This window comes from Podarcis raffonei, chromosome 5, assembly GCF_027172205.1.
Source record: "Podarcis raffonei isolate rPodRaf1 chromosome 5, rPodRaf1.pri, whole genome shotgun sequence".
Taxonomy (NCBI): Eukaryota; Metazoa; Chordata; class Lepidosauria; order Squamata; family Lacertidae; genus Podarcis; species Podarcis raffonei.
In genome coordinates, this window is record NC_070606.1 from 56,984,672 (window position 1) to 57,005,038 (window position 20,367).

At 42.4% G+C, this 20,367-nt stretch overlaps 1 protein-coding gene across 2 annotated transcripts in view; it reads right to left on the bottom strand.

Annotated features, from left to right (window-relative positions):
• Positions 1 to 1,148: 1,148 nt before the first annotated feature.
• The window catches only part of NEURL1 (neuralized E3 ubiquitin protein ligase 1), a 136,278-nt gene continuing 117,059 nt past the window's right edge, over positions 1,149 to 20,367 (bottom strand). For both annotated transcript variants that reach the window (XM_053389314.1, XM_053389315.1), the window contains exons 4-6: positions 13,444 to 14,124; positions 3,478 to 3,624; positions 1,149 to 1,798 (exon numbers count right to left, since the gene is read on the bottom strand). In XM_053389314.1, the coding sequence (XP_053245289.1) occupies positions 1,557 to 1,798; positions 3,478 to 3,624; positions 13,444 to 14,124 (1,070 nt within the window). In that variant the 3' untranslated portion in view covers positions 1,149 to 1,556. The remainder of the gene's footprint in view (positions 1,799 to 3,477; positions 3,625 to 13,443; positions 14,125 to 20,367) is intronic.

Sequence of the window (20,367 nt, forward strand, 5' to 3'; positions counted from 1 at the left end):
GATGAGGGCAAAACTGTCCACTAAGTTGGCAAAGCGAAACACTTTTCATTGGGGGAAATGAAAATCTCAGACACCAGCAATCTGCTGTCCCTTTCTGAATGCTTTCTTAATCTACCTCTTTCCTTACCTAACTCTCTCTGGTGTTCATATTAGGGAGCTGAGGCTGATGAACTGGGCTGCGGGTTTCTCCCAGCTGGGGTATTTGGTGGCATTTCAGAAGTAGTTAGCCCACTTGGTGCCAGGTGACGATAAGCTGCAGTTCCGGATGCATGTGGGATTTGTCAAATGGAACACAGAAGATATGGAGCTGCTGAAGAATGAGGCCTTGTTATTGTCCATCACAGCACAATCAGCTGCAGCAAGGCATGGAGGGAAACGCCAAGAATTCAGTCAAGCCAGGTAGATTCACAGTGCTGGGAGCAAGAAAGGCCAGAACAATTGTCCTTCACATGTTGGGAAGAATACTTTAAAAATCCTTCATAAAACCAAATAAACATTTTTTAAAAACTAAGACAAACTGCTTCAGGTCTCTCGTTTTTCATGATAACAAAATAGATGCAGCTCTGTGTCACACATTCAGCTTGGCCAAAGGTGATTAAATTACCGATGCTTTTACTTTCCTTAAAAGCAGAGACAGATGTTCAGTGTCCTGATAAAAGGCCTTTGTGTGCCTTCTTCCTTATGGCTTCTAAAATGTACTCCATCATTTGCAGAAAACAGGTGTGAAGGCACCCCTGTTGGCCATTGAAAAAGCCTCCTGGTGCAATGCTTTAAAAAGAAGAAGGAAACCAGCAGGGGGAAATGCTCATAAAGGATGCAGTGTCATGCTGTAGCACTATCAGCAGCTGCTTCCAAGGGTGGGGTGAACAGACTGGAGTGGAAAGGAAGAGAGCATTTATAGAAAGTAGAACTTGAAGGCTGTCAGTTAACAGTGAGACTCCCGTGTGCAGCACAGTACAAGAAGAAGCACCCAAAGATCACCTTCCTTAGCACCAGCATACGCCACATTCTCTTGGATCCAGCTGCCACTGATGTGCATTTGTGGCCACTAGGAAAGCTGGCAGAGGCAGTTCCTTCCCATTGGAATAGACACTTGCAAGAGCTATTTCTATGGGGGGAGGCCATCCCTCTTGCTCCGGCAAACATGGCTTGTTCTTTTTCTACTCCACTTAAACGTCCAAAATGTTGAATTCATTCACATAATGAAACTGCTAACATACCCAAGAAAATCTGATTATTCTGCATCATTTGATCCTTGCAGGAAGGTGGGTGAGTGGAGCCAGAACTAGAGAAAGAGGAGGAATGCAATTCAACCTTTCTTGACAGATGCACATCAGATTGTTGTCAGTAGCTCTCTGCTAGATGCCAAGGAAGGAAGGAAATGTTTAGACCTCAAATTTCTGGGATTTGCCCACATGTAGCAACATTCAGAGTTAGTTGCACAGGGAAGGATGGGAATTTTGGCAAGCTGGACAGCCCCTCCCCACCCTGTTCTGTTGAATTGTCATAAGACAGCATGTCCCCTGCTGCCCCTACCCTTTTCCTGCCATGCTGCTCTAGGTGCTGCGATAGGTCTTGATGATGTCCTTGATGGCACGTCTGCAGATAGGACAACAGGCATTGGCCATCTTCTTGAGTTTGAGCCCGCAGGTGTAGCACAGACACATATGTCCACAGGAGTAAATCACGGTATCCACCATGTTCTCATAGCAGATGGTGCACTCGTCATTCCAGGAACCTGAGATGGAGGGGGAAAGGGGGGACTCTGGCATGCTGACAGGAGAGTTTGGAGCTGTGCCTGCAATATAAGAAATGCTGTCACTCTTTTTTATATGTAGTCATCTCTACCCAGGGATATCAAAAACAAGATTGCTGGTCCAACACATCATATTCTAGAGGTTAAGACAATGAGAGAGAGAGCATCACCCCACACTCCACTTCTTTAACTCCCAGATGCATCTATCTGACCACTATCAGGAAGGCCAATACTGTGCCAGATGGACCATTCATGGGTTCCAATATGTCACTCAATGTACTCAATTTCCTGCAGAGGTCAAGATTATCCCTCTCCCCCTTGCAGTTTCTACTAAAATGTGATGGCCAGCCATGACTCGATAGGATGCTGCAATACCAGTGCAGAAGCGCAATAAGGACTTCAGAACATGGCGTCCTCCCCCTATTGCTAGTAGATTTCCCTAGCTCCTGTAGTCTTTTCATCCATCCACCTCTCGGTCAGTGTCAAATATATTCCAAAGTCACCGATGGCTTGGATCTTGGAAGCAAAACCCATTTGTGCCAAAGAAAGAGGTGTATACAAATTAGTGCAACAAAGTCTAGTCTCAGAGTCTGGGGGCTCGTTGGGCATATAAATTGGATTTGAATGTGTAACCTGCACACAAACATGCAACTGCAGAAGTGTTACTTTTCTCCCATAAGTAAATTTGGTTCTCTGTCCGTGTCTGTAAGAACAGAAGTACAAAACTGCATCTCCACACAACTGTCTCATTGGTTTGTTAGGGTGGAGGGTATCTCTTCAAAGTGATGAACACTGGGCATTGATAAATTTCTAGAGAACAATAATTTGCCACAAGGCCACTTCTAAAGCCCCCTACATCCCTTATCTGTGTGAAAATATCATCCTGCAGAAGAGTAGAAACAGGCTCCGGACCTGCCTCTGGCCTTGGGCATGTGGCCTAGACCTGCTTATAGATGTCAATGTGGTTGATGTAGTTGTCTGCAAGGAAGAAGCAGCTGCACATTTATAGGGCTTCACACGATCCAACACCTGCTTGCCAGTGTCCCGAGTGCACAGAAGCCTAAGTACAAGCTTAGTGTAAGTCAGGCCTTGTTTATGTGCAAGGGATAAACAACGGCAGGCAGTGTGTCTGATCATTGGGATCCACTCATCAAAATTCAAGTACAAACATAAGAAAAGCTTCCTGGATCAGTCCAGCATCCTTTTCTCACGGTGGCCACCCAGATGCCTGTGGGAAACCTGCAAGCAGGACCCGAGCACAAGGTCACCCTTCCTTCCTGCAGTTTCCCACAACTGGTATTCAGAAACATTACTGCTACCAACTGTGGAGGAAGAACCAACATGGCTCGCATCTAGATTTGTGTCTCAACTAAAGCATCCACGACAGATGGGCATCCAACCTCTGCTTAAAAACCTCCAAGGAAGGAGAGTCCACCACCACCTGAGAGAATCCATTCCACTGTTGAACAGCTTTCTCGAAAGCTTACCAAATTATATTTGAACAACAAAATATCACCAATACAGCACCATTATAAAATCTAAAATCACTTTTAAAACAAAGAAAAGAGGAGAGGAATTTTGCAATGGCAAATGAGCAGAGATTGAAGCCTGCCCCAAAGTGCAGCTCCTGCACTTCTTGAGGCAGGAAAGGAAAATGTATTTAGCAAGGGCTCTGATGAGAGGCTGGAAGGGGTATAGTTTGGTGCTGTAGGAGTACTTACCACTGAGTGAGCTGCCAAGTGGGCCAGATCCACATGTACTCAGAATGGGATCAGAAATGCCACTGCAGAGGACGGAGGGAGAGTTTGGAGATGAGGCGGGTGAGCCGGGTGCAGAGGGGCCCAGTCGCTCAGCCAGGAGAGTAGAACCTGCAGAAGGAAGTGAAATGCTGGTATAGTTTCAGTTTTCTACTGAGAGGTAGTGTGACATAGTGATCGGAGAGGCCCAGATTCAAATCCCTGCCACAACAACTGCTCAGCCACAAACTCACTGGTTGTTTCTGGACAGTCTCTCTCCCAGCCTATCCTACCTGACAGGGTTATTATTAGGAGAAGTGGGAGAAAGAGAACTATCTATAGGTCACCAACCTTTTTGGACTAGTGGGCACATTTTGAATGTTTAAAGAGTGTTGGGAGCGCCGGTCATAAAATGGCTACTCTAGGGATGGAACGTATAAAATTTGAGAGACAACCAGCCCTGACAACCTTATGCTTACCATGGGAAGACAGCTATGTCCTGCTGGTCATGGCTATGGAAATCACACAATACTTAGACGCACACAGAAAGAGAGAGAGAAACCCACACTGAGGCTGTCGCTGTCTAACAGCAACAGGGGGCATTCCTCAGTATCAGGAAAAAATAACAAGGTCACCACACTACACTGACTCTCATTTCACAAAAATTGCTCAGAAAGTATTTGCACTTTTTATCTCACAACTTTCTTTCTGGGAGGGCAAGAGACTTGGCTATTCTTTTCCTGAAAGCTCAGAGTATTGGTCATCTGCCCAGGGGCACCAGTGAAAGCCTTCCTGGGCACCATGGAACCTGTGGGCACATGGTCGGCAACCCTGACCTACACAGAGAAAGAAGTGGGTTATAAATAAACCAACACATTATACATATAAAATAGTAAGATTTGGCATTGACATTAGCTAGTTAGCAATTCTGGGCAAGAGCCTGGAATCTTAACTAGGGATTTGAACTGCTGGCACCATTGTTATTTGGTAAGATACCCACCCATGCTGCTTCGCACAGCTCCTTTTTTGGCTAGCAGGAAGCCCCAGTGGCTGGGACGAGGGGGCTGGTGGAACTGCAAGTATTGAGATGCGTGTTATTCTAGATATCTGAGCTGTGGAGTGAGAAATAGCCGTCATACCCAAGGCTCAGAAGACCAGAGGTTTGCGTCAAAACACCCTGTGAGCAGTATCTGCATTCTCTTTGCTCTAAACACATCAATCACACGTTGTGCTTCCGTTGCCCAGCACTCACTTATTTCTGTTTACATGGAAACAATCGCCATGACACAAGCCTCACGTAATTGCATACTTTAAAAAAAAAAGTCAATGAACAGAATGAGCATGGCATCAGGTGTGACGAAGAAACAGAGTGACAAAGAGAGAAGGCTCCAAAGCACAGTGGCAGAGTATATGTTCTGTGCACAGAAAGACTCAAATTCAGTCCCTGGTATCTGCAGTTTAAAAGGATCAGGTAAAAGGTAACGCGAAGATCTCTGTCAGTGACCCTGCAACGCCGTTGACAAGCAGACTAAATAAGCAATGCTGGACCAGATGCACAGGTATAAGGCAGCTTCCTATGTTTCTAAAGAACAGTTTTTGCCTCCGTCTCAGCAAGGAGATGCACAGGCTAATGTCCTTGTATCAGGAGCTTAGCCATCTAAGATGCGAGCGTTAAACTGGACCACAAGAGGCACCATGGAGTAAATTTATACCAGGTGCAGATGACCTTCCCTACGGAATCCCTGGGAGTTAAGATCAACAGAAGGTCCCTATTAGTTGTTCCAGGGGTTTATGGGTGTGTAGCAGCCCAAGAGAAGACATTCTCAGTGGCCGCCCCTAAACTGTGGACCTCTGTCCCCACAGAGGCATATCTGCTGTCTTCATTATACAACTTTTGGTGAATGCTGAAGATGCACCTCTTTACCCTGGCTTTTGACACCTGAGATGTATGTTTTTAGGACCCACCTTGTTTCTGTGATTGCAAGTTGATTTACACTGTTTCTAACATTGTGTTTTAGTTGTAGCCCACCCTGGGACTTTAGGGTGAAAGGCAGGAAATTAATAATACCAATACTATTACTATTACTACTACTAATAATAATAATACATCACTATGGTGGAACAAATCCCATACTCATTCAAATTCTCCTTTTTACATTCATTTTAAAGGAAAAGAGGCATCTCAAAAGTCTAGGCTTGGCAATCCTAACAGAGAACTGAAAGCAGCAGTCCCAAATCCATTCCTGAACCCTATTTTATAGGCCAGGGGCGGCAACAGGGTCTAAGCTGTGTTCCAACATTTGTTCTTTGGAAACAAACCTTATGACAATATTAGGCTTTATGGTAACTGTTTCAGCTCTTTGCCATTGCTGGTTTAACAATCTGCTGTGTTGATTTTGCCATTTTTAAGGGGATATAAATGGCAATAAAATAAGCAATGCTTCCCATGTAACACTGCAAAATGCCAAGGTCATTGAGGACAACGTTCTGAGGAAAAGCAGCTGTTTCTAATGGACCGTTACTCAAAGTCAGATTTTGGCTAATCATGGCAGAATCCTTGGCTATTTTGTTCTGGCAGCCAATGCAGCTCTGCTGTGTGTGTGTGTGTGTGTGTGTGTGTGTGTGTGTGTACTGATTAGCATTAAGTTCAGTAAAGTGGGTGGGCAGGATGGGCAGAGAGGAAGGGGGAAGCGATAGCTTCTGGCTCAAAAGCTGAGCAGGGCTGACCATTCCCAACCAAGTTCACAGGCAGATTTTGTTTTCATTGGAAGGCAACTGTTGATCTCCATTAGAAAATACTACAGTGGTACCTCTGGATGCAAACGAGATCCATTCTGGAGCCCCGTTTGCATCCTGAAGTGAAAGCAACCCGTGTCTGCGTGTGCGCAGGTTGTGATTCGCCACTTCCACGCATGCGCGTGACGTCATTTTGAGAGTCTGCGCATGAGTGAGCGGCGAAACCTGGAAGTAAGACACTCGTTACTTCCGGGTCACTGCGGAGCGTAACCTGAAAACGCTCAACCTGAAGCACATTTAACCCGAGGTATGACTGTACTTCCATGAATCCTGTATTGCTCCAATTGGAAAAAAACAAAGTGTTTATATGTAATGGAACAGTGTTGTTGTTGTTTTAACCAGGCTCTTCAGTGCATTGAAGGTCTTTGGCATGTGCACGAGAGGCCCATCAATGCAGTACTTTCTTGAAGGTGCCTAGAGCAAAATGTGGAAGCCACTCTGACTGCCACAATTCATAATGTGTCGGGATGGGGAGGTGCAACACAGGAAGCCACTGGCCCATATGGTTCAGCATTGTTGACACTGAGTGGCAGCAGTTCTCCAGGGTCTCAGACAAAGATATTTTCCAGAGCTACCTACAGATGCCAGGGATTGAACCAGAGACTTCTTGCATGAAAAGTAGGTGCCCTACTACGAAAACAATGGGACAGTATGGTCAACTCAGGGCCATCTGTGGTGCTGCAGTTCCTTCTTTTCTCTGTGCATCCCGCTTACTGCTTCCAAGAAACTTGAGGCTTTCTTAGACATTTTAGAGTTTCTTCTCAACCACCACTATTATCAGTGTCATGGGATGGTCTGCTGCAGCCCTGTGCATAACCCTGTGGAAACAGGCCTGTTTGCACCAGTGACTACTATCTGAATGTTCTTGGAGGCAGCCTACCCCACACCCATTCCTCCAATCTGTTCAAATGAAGGGAATTGCATTGTATATTGTAAACACCCTAGCAAGAGAACAGATCTCATATACGCACAACAAAGAGAGAGACATTAAACAGCAGCCAAGAAGTATACAAAACAAAAGGCTTCCTCTCATATTTTTGACCTAAATGAGGCTCCATACGCAGGGAGCAGCATGGGTTATATGTCCGTGCATCAGAGAAATACCAATTTGTCTATCTTGTGGCGACGGCAGCAGCAGGAATGCTGGGCAGCTTCACACAGTGGAATCAAGGAGCCTCCATTTTAATTCCCCATAATGTTCCCAATGTACTGTAGCTTCAGGATATTCTGGGAAATGAAAATGGCAGCCCATTTCCCCTAAAAAGGGGAAAATTCTAGCAAATTAACATGGTGATTCCCAGATCCAGGACGGGCCTCAGTGGTGGGTTTTGTCAGGTTGCTAGAGCAAACCACGTCCACATTCCCCAAAGGAAACTGCTGATTCTGCCCCCACACCCATACCAGAAAGGGACTCTAGCATGGAGGGTAGCAGGGCTTCAATCTTTGCCTCTCATTATGGTCCTGATCTAGCATTCATGAAAAAATGGTGTTCAGTGGCAGCTGTGATTGCCACTGCTGCCAGGAACATACCTCCTAGACTCTGCTGGGTTTCAGTTAGAGATGTACTGTACTCATTCATACACATGCAGTGAAAGTGCTTGTTCACATTTTCAAATATTTTATATACACAAAGAGCTGGAACCCATGCTCCAGGCTGATTGCTCAGAGAGATCTTAAGCTGCCAAGATGGCAGAACCTATGATGGCCAAGAAGGTGCAAGTAATATTTCTAGAGCACTGAGGCCTCTGTGCTCTCAGTCCAAACAGGTATGTTTCTTCTCCAGGGTGGAACTCTGGGAGAAAACATGGAAAAAACACACACACACACAAACACAAACACAAACACACACACACACACACACACACACCAGGTCTGGAAGCTTGAATAAGAACTTGGCTATGCACAGTACAAAGTGGTTAGCCTTTCAAGTCCACCGTCACAAAAAATCTCCACCCAGCCCTCCATCCTTGGATTAGCTTTGCACTTTGAGAAAGTTAATAAGGGATGAATGAATGGCTAAAAGCGTGGAGTTTGGACAATGATTTTTTCAATGCAAAAGATGTAAACCTGCTGACAGCACAAGGAAGGGGCTAGATTGTTTGCTGAGACAGCATTCAATCCACTGGTATGGTGGCAAGGCCAGGTTCACTGGGATGCACTGTGTGAGCTATCTTTATCTGATTATGATTAGCATGAATGTATGAATAACCTTTCACATAAGTCTCAAAAGTAGGAATAAAACATTGCCCTGCAGAATCCCATAGCATAACTGTCAGGGGGCTAACAAGCACTTTCCCAATGCTCAGTCCCATAGGTAAAATAATGCCTCCATGATGAGCTTATCCAAGCATGCTTACTTAGGTGCTTGTCAACAGGGCCTGCCTGCCCATGAGGTATGCTGAGGCAGCTGCTTCAGGTGGCCAAAGTTCATGAATAAATGTAGTTAAATGGCCATTCTCCTGCACTGTTGTTGTGGCAACAGCCTCTAATGTCTAGGCATCAACACTTGCAGCAAACATCAGCTCATACTCATTTCATTTTCTTGGCTTTATGGGTTGCAAACAGATATGTACAAATGTCTGCCTGAATAGCATTTCCTGCCAGACTCACTCAAGTTGGACATTTTTGCCTACAGACAATATTCAACTAAATCAAAGAGCTAGTGCATGGATTAGCTCAAGCACAATGGGACTTTCCCTTCTTCTCACCCCACATGCACCCTATGTGATCCATGAATCTCCTTTTGAGGTTGAGGGAGCCCCCAGAACAGATAAAGGGGGGCATGGGAGGAGGAGAGGGGGGTGACATTCTGTTGTGCAAGGAGAAATCAACAAAGGAGGTTGAGACAGCCAGCAGAGCAGGATGGACTAGCACTTTGCTCAGAGTTATTTTACTCCCACTAATTCACTAAAAGCACACCAAAAAGTTTGATGCTTTAAAATTTACTGCAGATTTTGCTGGAAGCATCAACCTGCTTGTTACCAGAAAATTTAGTCCATTTTGTCACTTGCACGTATGCAGAAAAATCTAACCCATTCCAGCATTTGTGCAAGAAATGGGGAAGCTTTGGCTGCCATGAACAGGCAATTCAAAATTCAGAGAGGATAATAAACTATCTTGTTTCCAATTTATTCGATATACCCAGGCAAAGGCATAAGGGAGCTAATATATAATTATTACTAACATCCCATTTCATCCAGAGCTGTTTTATTATTCTGATGGAGAAGACGATTAATTTGCAGTCTCACAGAAGGAGAGAACATAAAGTTTATGCCTGGTGTGTAAGTCCCTTGACTATAACTTCATATCATTTTTGTTTGTCAAACTCAATCTGTTAATTTTCTCTTCATTTCTAATTTTTTCAACCTTAAGTTCAGTTCTTTACATTACCACATAAGTGGAATATATACTTTTTAAATACAGTTTTTGCCTACTGTATACATTTTTTGCAAGCAATTTCCCCTAATATAATTAATTTTGTATGCTATTTTCACAAACATATGCACAAATATATGCAAATGTCCACTGATATTTGAATTTCTATACACATTATTTGGTTGAAGAACTGAATCACAACATTCAGAGAATTTCAAAGAATAGCTACAGTTCATCTGTTAGTAAGTTCGTATTAAAATGAACAGAATTTCTCCCCCATTTCAATCATCTTGTGGATTTTGTCCATCATCCATGCAGCTGCAAGCAGATGGGCAACTGGAAGCAGGGAGGGGCACCAGAATTGATTTCCCCCTCCCCAGCTGCAGGGTGCTCTACCAGCTGGTGTGATCAAGAATTCCTAGGTCAAGGATAAATTCAGATAGGAGGGTGAGATCACACCCACATTTAGCAGCCTCAGGTACTTGCAAAGGTGGCAATCACGGAAATTCCTTATACCAGGCTGTGATGTTTGCACATCTAGTCCAGTACAATGTGCTCTGACAGGCATCACTGAATCACAGAACTGTAGAATTGGAAGGGACCTAGAGGAGTTAGTACTCCAGATTCTCAAGTAGAGGTCTTTCCCATCACATGCCACCTGATTCTTTCAATGGAAGTACCATTGGACTATGTTCTACCACAAGACTTTGGTTTCTCCTGTCGCTGCACACATGACCCTTCCTCTGTCAAAATGAATTATAATATTCTAGGGAGACCCACGCGAGGAAACAGTCTCCCATGCACATCGTTGATTCACATGTCCATCTGCTTTGTGGTTTAGATGTACTTAGCTCAGCGGTGGCCAAACTTGGCCCTCCAGCTGTTTTCAGACTACAATTCCCATCATCCCTGACCACTAGTCCTGTTAGCTAGGGATGATTGGAGTTGTAGTCCAAAAACAGCTGGAGGGGCACGTTTGGCCACGACTGACTTAGAATGTGCATCCTCATCAGAGGCAAATAGTTGTTAAATGCAACTGATGGTCCTGTATTTATAGCTGGATTGAGGCCATTATTCTGAAAGGACAGATTATCTAGAGGGAAAGAACAACTAGACACCAACACAATCAGGATCAGAAGCAAGGAAGGGAGAGAGTGGCAAAGAAAAAATGACACCCCTGAAACCTCTGGAACAGATAAGCTATAAAGATGTTGCAGGGATTGAGTCCTAATATGATTATTTCCCTGCCATCTGGGGATTAGCAATCTGTGGCCCACCACATGTTGTTGGACCAGAATGGCCAGTTGTCGGGGATTGTGACCACATCTGGAGGGCCACAGGTTGTTAATACCCACTTTAGTTATTTCAATGCCACTGACTACGAATGTTTACACGGGTGATGCCTAAACTCATTTCTGAATAGAAAATTTAGAATCAATTTAGAAGCAGCAACTCTTTTACATTCTATCCTTTACTAGCAATATTCACAAGTGATGTTCCAGATGAAAAGGCATTCTTAGCATAATTTAAGAAAACACATTGAGAAGGAAATGGAAAGCCAGCCCTAAGCCTCTTCACACTGCATGTTTCTCCTCAAGGAAGGCTCCCCATCTTCACAGAAATTATAAAGGGGCAGATTCAAATTTGCACTAATTTCACTTTTAAATGATGCTAAAAATGAAGATCTGCTCAGGATACTATGTAATGTCAGTGCACAGCCCTTTAGCACGTGATGATTAAACCCCCTCGAGAAATGCTTGCTAATCATTTACATTACTAATGTATACTTAGCTTACAAGAGAAGAAAAATAAAAATAAAATTGAGCCTGATGAAATGGCTCACACAGCATTTAACACAGCTAATGCCTTTCTAAGATGCACTTAAGGCATTTTTTTAATAAAAAAAATGTTTTTAGACATATACCAGAAACCCCAAAGCTGCTGCTTCCAAACATATTTCTATTAAAACACTAAAGTGCTGTCTGCCCTGCAGTTTTCTGAATGCTTTAGGCAGTGATGTGCCTCAGATGATCTGCCTGCTACATTTCTGCCTATTTAATGAGTCCATTTTCTAGACACAAAATTAAATACATGGCTCACAAAACTTGGGGGCACCCCAGAACAAATGCTACATAAAGGAAGAGACCCATTAGACACATTTATGTGCATTCATTGTCTGCATTTGCCAAACTTCTATTGTGGTGTATTCATTTTAAGTTGCTGGTTAATAGCATTTTTCCAAGATAACACAATTGTTGCAAGTCTTAAGAAGGGTGGGTTGTTGTTTTTTTTTTAAGGAATGAGGCTGCTTCTGTGATGAACACAACTACACAGGTGTCACCTTCTCATAATTGATCTGTGGCATAAAAACTCACTATTACGGAGGTATCTCAGCCGTATCAAAGCGAATGCATTCATTCATGTAGACCCCGAAATCTGGTGAATCTCCTCAAAATCCCAGAACTACTTTAGGAATAGGGATATGACACTAGCAAGGATACTCCCTCCTTTTGCAGAAAAATGGCCCACCATTTCATGAACACTTTTCCTTTCCTTATTAACTCATTTTTAAAAAGGTTCTTTAAAAGCCGTGTGCTCTACTTCTACAGTACTGAGGAGCACATTTCCCTTGGTGACTTAATGATATTTTTTCTAAGTAGTATATACACTGTCTAAATCTTTAACATCATCACAACATGCCATTCACAGTTCCCAAAATGCAAGTTTGCTTGTTAGCTCTGTTCTTTTTTGGCATAAAATTATTGTTTGGGAGAAGCTATAAAGCAGTAAGGAGTAGATTTCTCAGAGCAAATAACCACTTTCTGGAATTCAAGTCATATTAGACAAACATTGGTAACAAGCCATAAGAATGAACACTCATAATAGTATGTCTATGTAATATATTAAACTGTGTGGCTGGATTCTTAACTTCACATTTTATAGCAACATAAGGAAATGTTAGGCTGTTTACTTCAAATGCTATTACCCTTATGTTATGTACTGAGTTGAATAGGATCCAAACTGCAGCAGTCTGATTGGTCCTAGAACAATGCAGCAGTATGATTGGTTGGCAGGAACTACCCAATCATGCTCCAGATAGAAGTGAATCCACAACCTGATTGGCTTACAGTAGAATTCCGGAATTAGCCAATCATGTGCAGCCCATTGTGTAAATAATGTATATAAAGCAGATACTTTGAGGGGACATTCATTCATTCCTCCTCACCACTATGAGCTGAATAAAGAGCATGAAATCACTTTGCGACTCTGAGTACATTTCACTTTACAAGCCTTGCTCATATACTATAGCACGGTGTACCTCAATGATAAATGTGTGACATTTTAATGTTATAAAGCCATTTGCTTATTTTCTTTTTTTTGCTGAAATGCTGGCTGCACATGCTGTTTAAATGAAGCCAGTGGTCAGCTATATTATTTTCTTTCAGTCTGTTCAATTTTGTGGATAATACGGAAAAAAGAGAAGGTGAGTGCCTCCATAACCCCTAATAAATAAAAATTACTTACCCTTTTTGCCATTGGAAAGTCACCACTGGCAGTCTTGATGGGATGCCCTAGCTGGAACTGCAGGTATTGAGAAGCAACCCTGCTTTCTCCATTCTCTCACCTCCAACATCCAGTGCAAACAAGAAAGGACTTGCCACAGAACCTACTTTGCCTTTTCTTTGCTCACCCCAGTGCTATATTCTAGTGCTACCACTAGCCCACTCAGCCCAATCCACCCATTTACATAACACTGCATGTGGAAAGAGGCACACATACCCAGGACACGGATTTGCATGACTGCTCCATGTAAACCAAAGAACATCCACAGTGGCTGGGAACAGTCCACGCACACCTGCATGCCGGCGTTTGCTCCATTGTGGCTCAAGTGCAGTTCGCCTTCTGAATTCACCATGAATCCCAAAATGTCTCCACTCTGGAGAGGCACCAGCACCCTACAAACTGCCCAGAACTCTTTCCGGTCAACCAAAGACTCTGGATTATAAGGAAGGTCGCTGGGCCTCAGGGTGCTGGGATCGCAAGTGGTCACCCCGTAAGAGAGTGTCCCAGTACGTGAAGTGTTGGATTTATTAATCTTGACAAATATGGTCTCATTGATTCTAAGGGGCCTGCTGGTGAAAACCAAAGTTCTCTCTTCTCGAGCATGCTCCAGGCGAGCCACTGTCTGGTCATCCAGGATTTTAATATGGGCTCCCCTGAGCTGATGGAAACGGAGGTCACTTTCAAGCTGGGATGGGAGAAGGTGGGAATGTTGAGAGTTGAGGGAATTCTGTGGAATGGGACACATGGCAGCCATGACATGGAAGTTCTCCTCCTGGAGGTTGAGGTCGCAAAGGCTCACAGACAGACGGGTGTCCTCAGTCTCCCTGCGTAGTGAAGGCCGCCGGATAGCCGTGAAGGATCTTGGACGGAGACAATCTGGAGCAATAATTTCACTGTCTGAAAATCAGAACAAGAGAGGGAAGAGATCACCTGAGGATAATGTGAACGTCTAGTTTACATTATCAGTTCCTCTATGAGCAATGCAAGCTTTTGCTGTTACCAATGTGTTTCCCCTTCTACATGATAAAACAGATCAGTCCATTTTCCAGTGAAATCATCTCTGTAAACATTTCAAGTACCATTTCAGGCAGGCTCTCTCTGAGTCAGTATCAGATATTGAGGGTGGGGGGCAACACTTGGAAAAGGGAATCAGATGGTAAATAAGCACGATCCATCAAGAAAACACTGGCAGATTGCTGGAGAGCCCTGAAAAGTTACGCTCTGTCGACATCTAGAATATGTTTCATGGTAAAAATGAAAAGGACAGCTGAGCAGGTATTTGTCTTTAACATTTTAGAAAGAGGAGGGTGAATCCACAGCTATGCTTGTCCAAACACATTCCCTTTCTTTCCAGCTGAGTGGGGAAAATGGAGTTATGCCATATAAAAGGATAACTGATTCACACAAGTGGTCTTGCAAATGCATATCCAAGATGAGAATAATGGCTCTAACTCCACTCAGAAGTTGTGAGAAATGCCTAGTTTACTGGTGACTGTTTACAATGTTGATGTACTCTTAAATTTACTGCTGTTCTTAGGCTGAAATCCTATACTACCTGGGAGTAAATTCCATGGCACTCAATGCAACTTCTGGGGACATAGGGTTGGATCTAGACTTGATCTCACTTAAGAGTAGATCTACTGAAACCAATGAGGGAATTTAGTCATGACTTACTTAATGCCAACTGATTTTAATGGGTCTACTCTAAGCAGGACTAAGTTGCAGTCCAACCCAGTTTTTTAAATAGTATTTTACTGCATTTTTATTATAGTTTTATGTTTTTGTTATCAGTTCCATTTGGGTGCCATTGTGGCAGAGAACACAACTCATTAATTTATAAAAGAAATGAATAAGCATTTCAAATTCATTCATTCAGCAAAACTGAGTTAAGATTAGTACAACTGAGAGTAATGGAGTGGGACTCAGTTGTGGCTAATATAAATCTCACTGACTCCAATAAGACAGTCATGATGAACGTCACATGTTATCTGGTCTGTGTTTTCCCCTTCAATATACTTTAGACTGTATTTGTTCTACAGTTTAGTACAGAGGATAGTGAGGTTGGATCAGTATTTTATCTGGATTTCAGGTAAAGTTTCTCATGCATTTTATCTACTTTTTATTTTTATTTTATCTTGTCATATTTTCAAAAGTAACAGAAAGCAGACAGCAAATCAGGAAAAACTAAATCATCACCATCATCCCATATTAGCACAGTAAAAACAACAAAAAGCACTACACACAGAATGCAATGAAGAACCTTAAAAACTTTTTTTTAAAAAAAGAAAATCATGGGGGGGAAATTTGAACAGACCTTTTAAAATAACTCAGTTTTTTACTAGCTTCCTAAAACAATAAAAAGATAGAGCCTGGCAAATATTATATTGCCAATGTGATGCTCTCCTGTTGGATACCTCCCACCAGCCAATGGCCGGGGATGATGAAAAGTGCTGTCCAATAATATACAGAGGGACCATTTCAGCCACAAGCAGAATTGTAACTGACATTCCACACCTTCAGGAGTACTTTTTCTATGTATACAATCTGCTAGGTTCTATGTACATTGGTGGGTGTGGCATAGTTGCTGTGGGCAGGGCCATTTGAAGCTTTACCACAACCTTTACAATGGCCAACTCTACAATTCTATGATTCTATGACATCATTTATGACCCCTGCTTATTTGTGCAAGTAATATTTTCATTAGCGAAACCTCTTTTCTAGCCGTATGTTTTAATGAAGGGCAGGCATGACCCTATTAACACCATCGTGCTATGATGTCAGTTGATTTGTGGGCTGCTCACTGATAGCGCTTCCAGTCAGCAAGACACCTCACCAGGGTTGTTGTCTTGCCAGCTTTTTTGTTTCAGTGAAGTACTTCCCTTAGGACCACAAAAGTATGTCTCAAGTGAGTGCTGACAGGCAAGCCATCTGTCTTTGATTTGGTTTATAAAAAACATTTCAGCTACAGGGCTTGTTCACGCTTATGGTTTACTCCTAAGGCTAAGTAATTAGTCTGTTGCTCACTATAAGCAGAAGTATGAATGCAGCCATTCAAGGACAGCTGTCACAATCCCTTAGCAATTCCCCACCACTGCCACCCCGGTATAAAGTTTGGATTAACCTGCCTTATCCAACTCACTGAAGTTGTCTGTGAAGCCTAAATTAGACATCATTCTAATTGAACAGCTAGCAGCCACATTCGGGTGTTGTTGCTTTTTTAAAAAAAAAACCCCCAATACCAGGTCCATTTTCATGTGTAATGGCAGTGCCCAGTGAGGGTCAATTTAACCCCTTCTTCCTCAGCCAAACTCCACACACTTACGCTCTGCAATGAGCCTTAGGAGAAAGAAAAGCCTGCACTGGGGCTAATCACTCAAAAGACCTAGTTTCCACATGTAGCAGCATGGAGTATTGTTCTACTTCAAGTGTGGTGTGTGTGTGTGTGTGTGCGTGCGTGCGCACACTATTTTTGAAAGATACTTTTTTTAACTCTCTTTATAAAGAAAATGGTAAATTATCAGGAACTGGGCTAGGTTGGGCTGATTTTTATCCTCATTGCAGTAGCTGTATAATGGCAGGAATTTTAAACACGGGGAAACATTTAAAAGTTGTAGCCCTCACCTGTAACCTGAAGTTTAGAAACTTGGGTAAAGACTCGGTAATTAAAAGTTTAGAAATGAATTAAATTAAAGCAGCCCATTTTGTCAGCTCAGTGTTCTACAATCTCATTCCCATTTTATGAAGTAAGAAAGAGGTGATAGAAATCTTAAGAGAGTAGGATACATTCTACCACTTGATATTGCGATCACCTAGAAAAAGCATACTGTTGTCTACCCCACATCACATTCAGACAGTATTTGAGTTCTGAAGCACCATGCACACAGGTTGCTAGAAGAAAGGACACCACTTCTCTGGTGCAAAATCCAATGCTAATGTAAAAATCACTGGAGCCACTGGCCTGGGCAAGGGAGAGTTAAATCTCCCTCCTCCATGCACTGCAATCCCCATGAAAATTACAACTTCCCCCCAACACACTTTTCTTAACAACAACAACACATGGGGTTGCTAACCATGCAGTTATTCTAACACCCTGCATGACCCTCTGCCTGTGCTTGCAGTGCTCTGTATGCAAGGTGAGAATGGCAGGGCTCTGAGACAGTGGGACCTTTGCAGAAATGGAGCCATGACTGTGCCACTCTCTAAAACATGGTCCTTGTCTGGAACCAGTCCAGTTAACAAGAATGTATGGAGAAGCAAAGCAATCTTCTGCACTGAGATTATTCAAACAATGCCTCGGTAATGTAGATAAGACAATACAGCAGAACAAAAAAAGGCAGATGATGCAGGCAAATGTAACACCAGAATGTAGAAAGCCATGATTACTAGAAAGAAGCAAGGCAGAACTAACAGATTCAACAGCATTATTGGCACTTTGTGTCAGATCTGGTATAATGAGAACTATACAATTATTATAGAATAACCAGATTGACTGTGTAAAGGGCAACCACAAATATATTGATACTCAAGCATGGAGGCATCTAAAGTACAAAACCTATCTGCTGACTGGGTGACTGTACTTTCTATAATAAATAACTGTAGAATACTTTCCATTTCATAACAGATACACCAGTTGCCAAAATGTTTGTGAGCACTTCTGATTATTTTTAATGGCACCAGGAAGGATTCAAACTGCTACTTCAAAGACGCAAGTTTTCCATGCCAATGTTCTAACTCAGGAGTCTTATTCTGCATCCAATGTCAACCCAAAGGGCATGTTCAGAATTTTCGTGCTTCCTTCATGCCATTTGGCCAATTTGGCTGCATTTCAGGAACAAATAAATGAGTTTGCACATGTGCTTAAATGCTTTTCTGCAGATACCATCTGAGACTCTCAAAAGCATTCACTAGGAAGCACAAGAGAGATGGTCGGATGATTAACATTCATGGACATGAGCCAAGTGGCCCAGAATGTCTTCCTTGTAACAGGAGCAATTTAAGTGATACCAGTTTTTGCCCGAATAAGTGCTCATTTCCCAGGCAAACCTACTGCAAATGCACAAGTCAAAATTTGGAAACTATATTAAGATACACACTTTTTGCATATGTGTACAAATTATATTACAGGAAAGTAAAAAAAGAAAATGATGAAGACCTAAGATGAATCATTTGCTAGTCTTATCTATTAATGTCAATTTAAATGTTCTTTGCATCAGGAACAGCTGCAAAGCAAATAGCTGAAACAGCAGCTCTAATCTGTAACTCTAGCTCCAAGGGCTGGTTGAAAGAAGAAGGGAACCAATGAAGGGCATCTATAGCTATCCATGCCAAATGATGCGTCTGAAAAGCTCAACTATTTGGTGAATTTGCATTGTATGTTGGGCTGATGAATGCTTGAGAGAGAATCTTGGCAGGCCAGCTAGTAACTTTTGTTCATCAGCGATACACATAAAATTATGTATGTATGTATGTATACTTTTAATACAGGAACTGCACTTGAAGCATGCTCGTGTTGTTACAGATTTGATTGTACACACCAAAGCCTCTGCATGAATGCTTGCTGGACAAGTTCACTTAAGTTTGCAAATTTCTTGCCCCCTAAACAGCCTATTTAGTCATCTTTCCTTCATGTTCAGATTGAATAACCTCACAGAAGTATTAAGAGGAAGGATGAAAATATGAGTTAGATTCATATTAAATTCAACTTAATATAGGTGGTTTCTCATGTTTGCCTTTTCTACCTTGTTCTCAGCCAAATGTTTCCACTTAGCTGTGTTTTCTAATCAGTATTTGCCAACATAATCAGTTATTTGTTCATCTGTATTTTACCTGATTGATTCCTGCAAAAAAATTGCAAAAGGGAAGGAAACTGGGTTAAGCTTGTATTTTTAATATTTCTTGCTAATATGAACATGTAGTGAAAATATTTTGATTAATATTTTATTCCTATTTAATATTCCTATTTAATGTCCATATGATACCTGCCAGGGCTGTCACAAGTTCTCATTCTTTGTGGATAATCTCACACGTTTTGGTTAACACAGACTGGGGTGTGAGAACATACAGTGGTACCTCGGGTTACATACGCTTCAGGTAACACACTCCGCTAACCTAGAAATAGTGCTTCAGGTTAAGAACTTTGCTTCAGGATAAGAACAGAAATCGGGCTGCGGCAGCGCGGCGGCAGCAGGAGGCTCCATTAGCTAAAGTGGTGCTTCAGGTTAAGAACAGTTTCAGGTTAAGTACGGACCTCCGGAATGAATTAAGTACTTAACCTGAGGTACCACTGTATCTATAAAAAGCATCCTGTAACATTATAAAGTTGCTTTCACCATGGTACAGTAAATATGGGCATGCAGCTGTAGTTCAGGTAGCCAATGGATCTAAATGATCAAGTTCCTGCCCACTTGTCAAATAAAATAGTGTACTACCAAAACCAAACAAAACAGAAATATGCATTTATTTATTGGAATCTGTTGGGGTTGAGTAGGTCACTCTTTAGGGTCTTTAGGGTCTATGCCTACTTCCTTGCTACTCCCAGTGCCAATCTTTGTGTAGCTAGCTAAAAGGCACCTGGCCATTTCAAACCTCTAGCATAAATATACAAAGGATGAAGAAGTGCAGAAGTGCAGGAAACCAAGAGGCAAATTGCTGTCGTTATGTCTTTTCTTATGTTTGTAACCTTTCAAGATGGGACTTGAGTAGAAGAAATATGGATTTCATCTACATCCATCCAGGCACTAACCAAACCCAGATCAGCTTAGCTTCAGCAAAATGGTGGCCTGCTGTGCCGTGAGACCATATCCGAGGCGACATACAGTTGAAGAAACTGTACTTCCAACCCCCATGCTCAAGATGAAAACATTTTGTAGCACTTTTCCAGTTTTTATCTTGAAAATGATGGAATGTATTCAAAACAGATGAAGATGCTTGATCTCATTTGTAGATCTAGTGATTAGAAAGAGCCACATGTGATCCAGGGATCTTGCTTCTCACCTGCTTGTAAATCCTACGCCCCATCCTCTTATCCTCTTAACAAATATCAAATTCCACCTCAGGAGCTATGACTGATATAACTGGATGGACCACTCTTGCCTAATTTCCCATTTTGTGATATTTGTATTCCATTAAAAAAAGGACAAT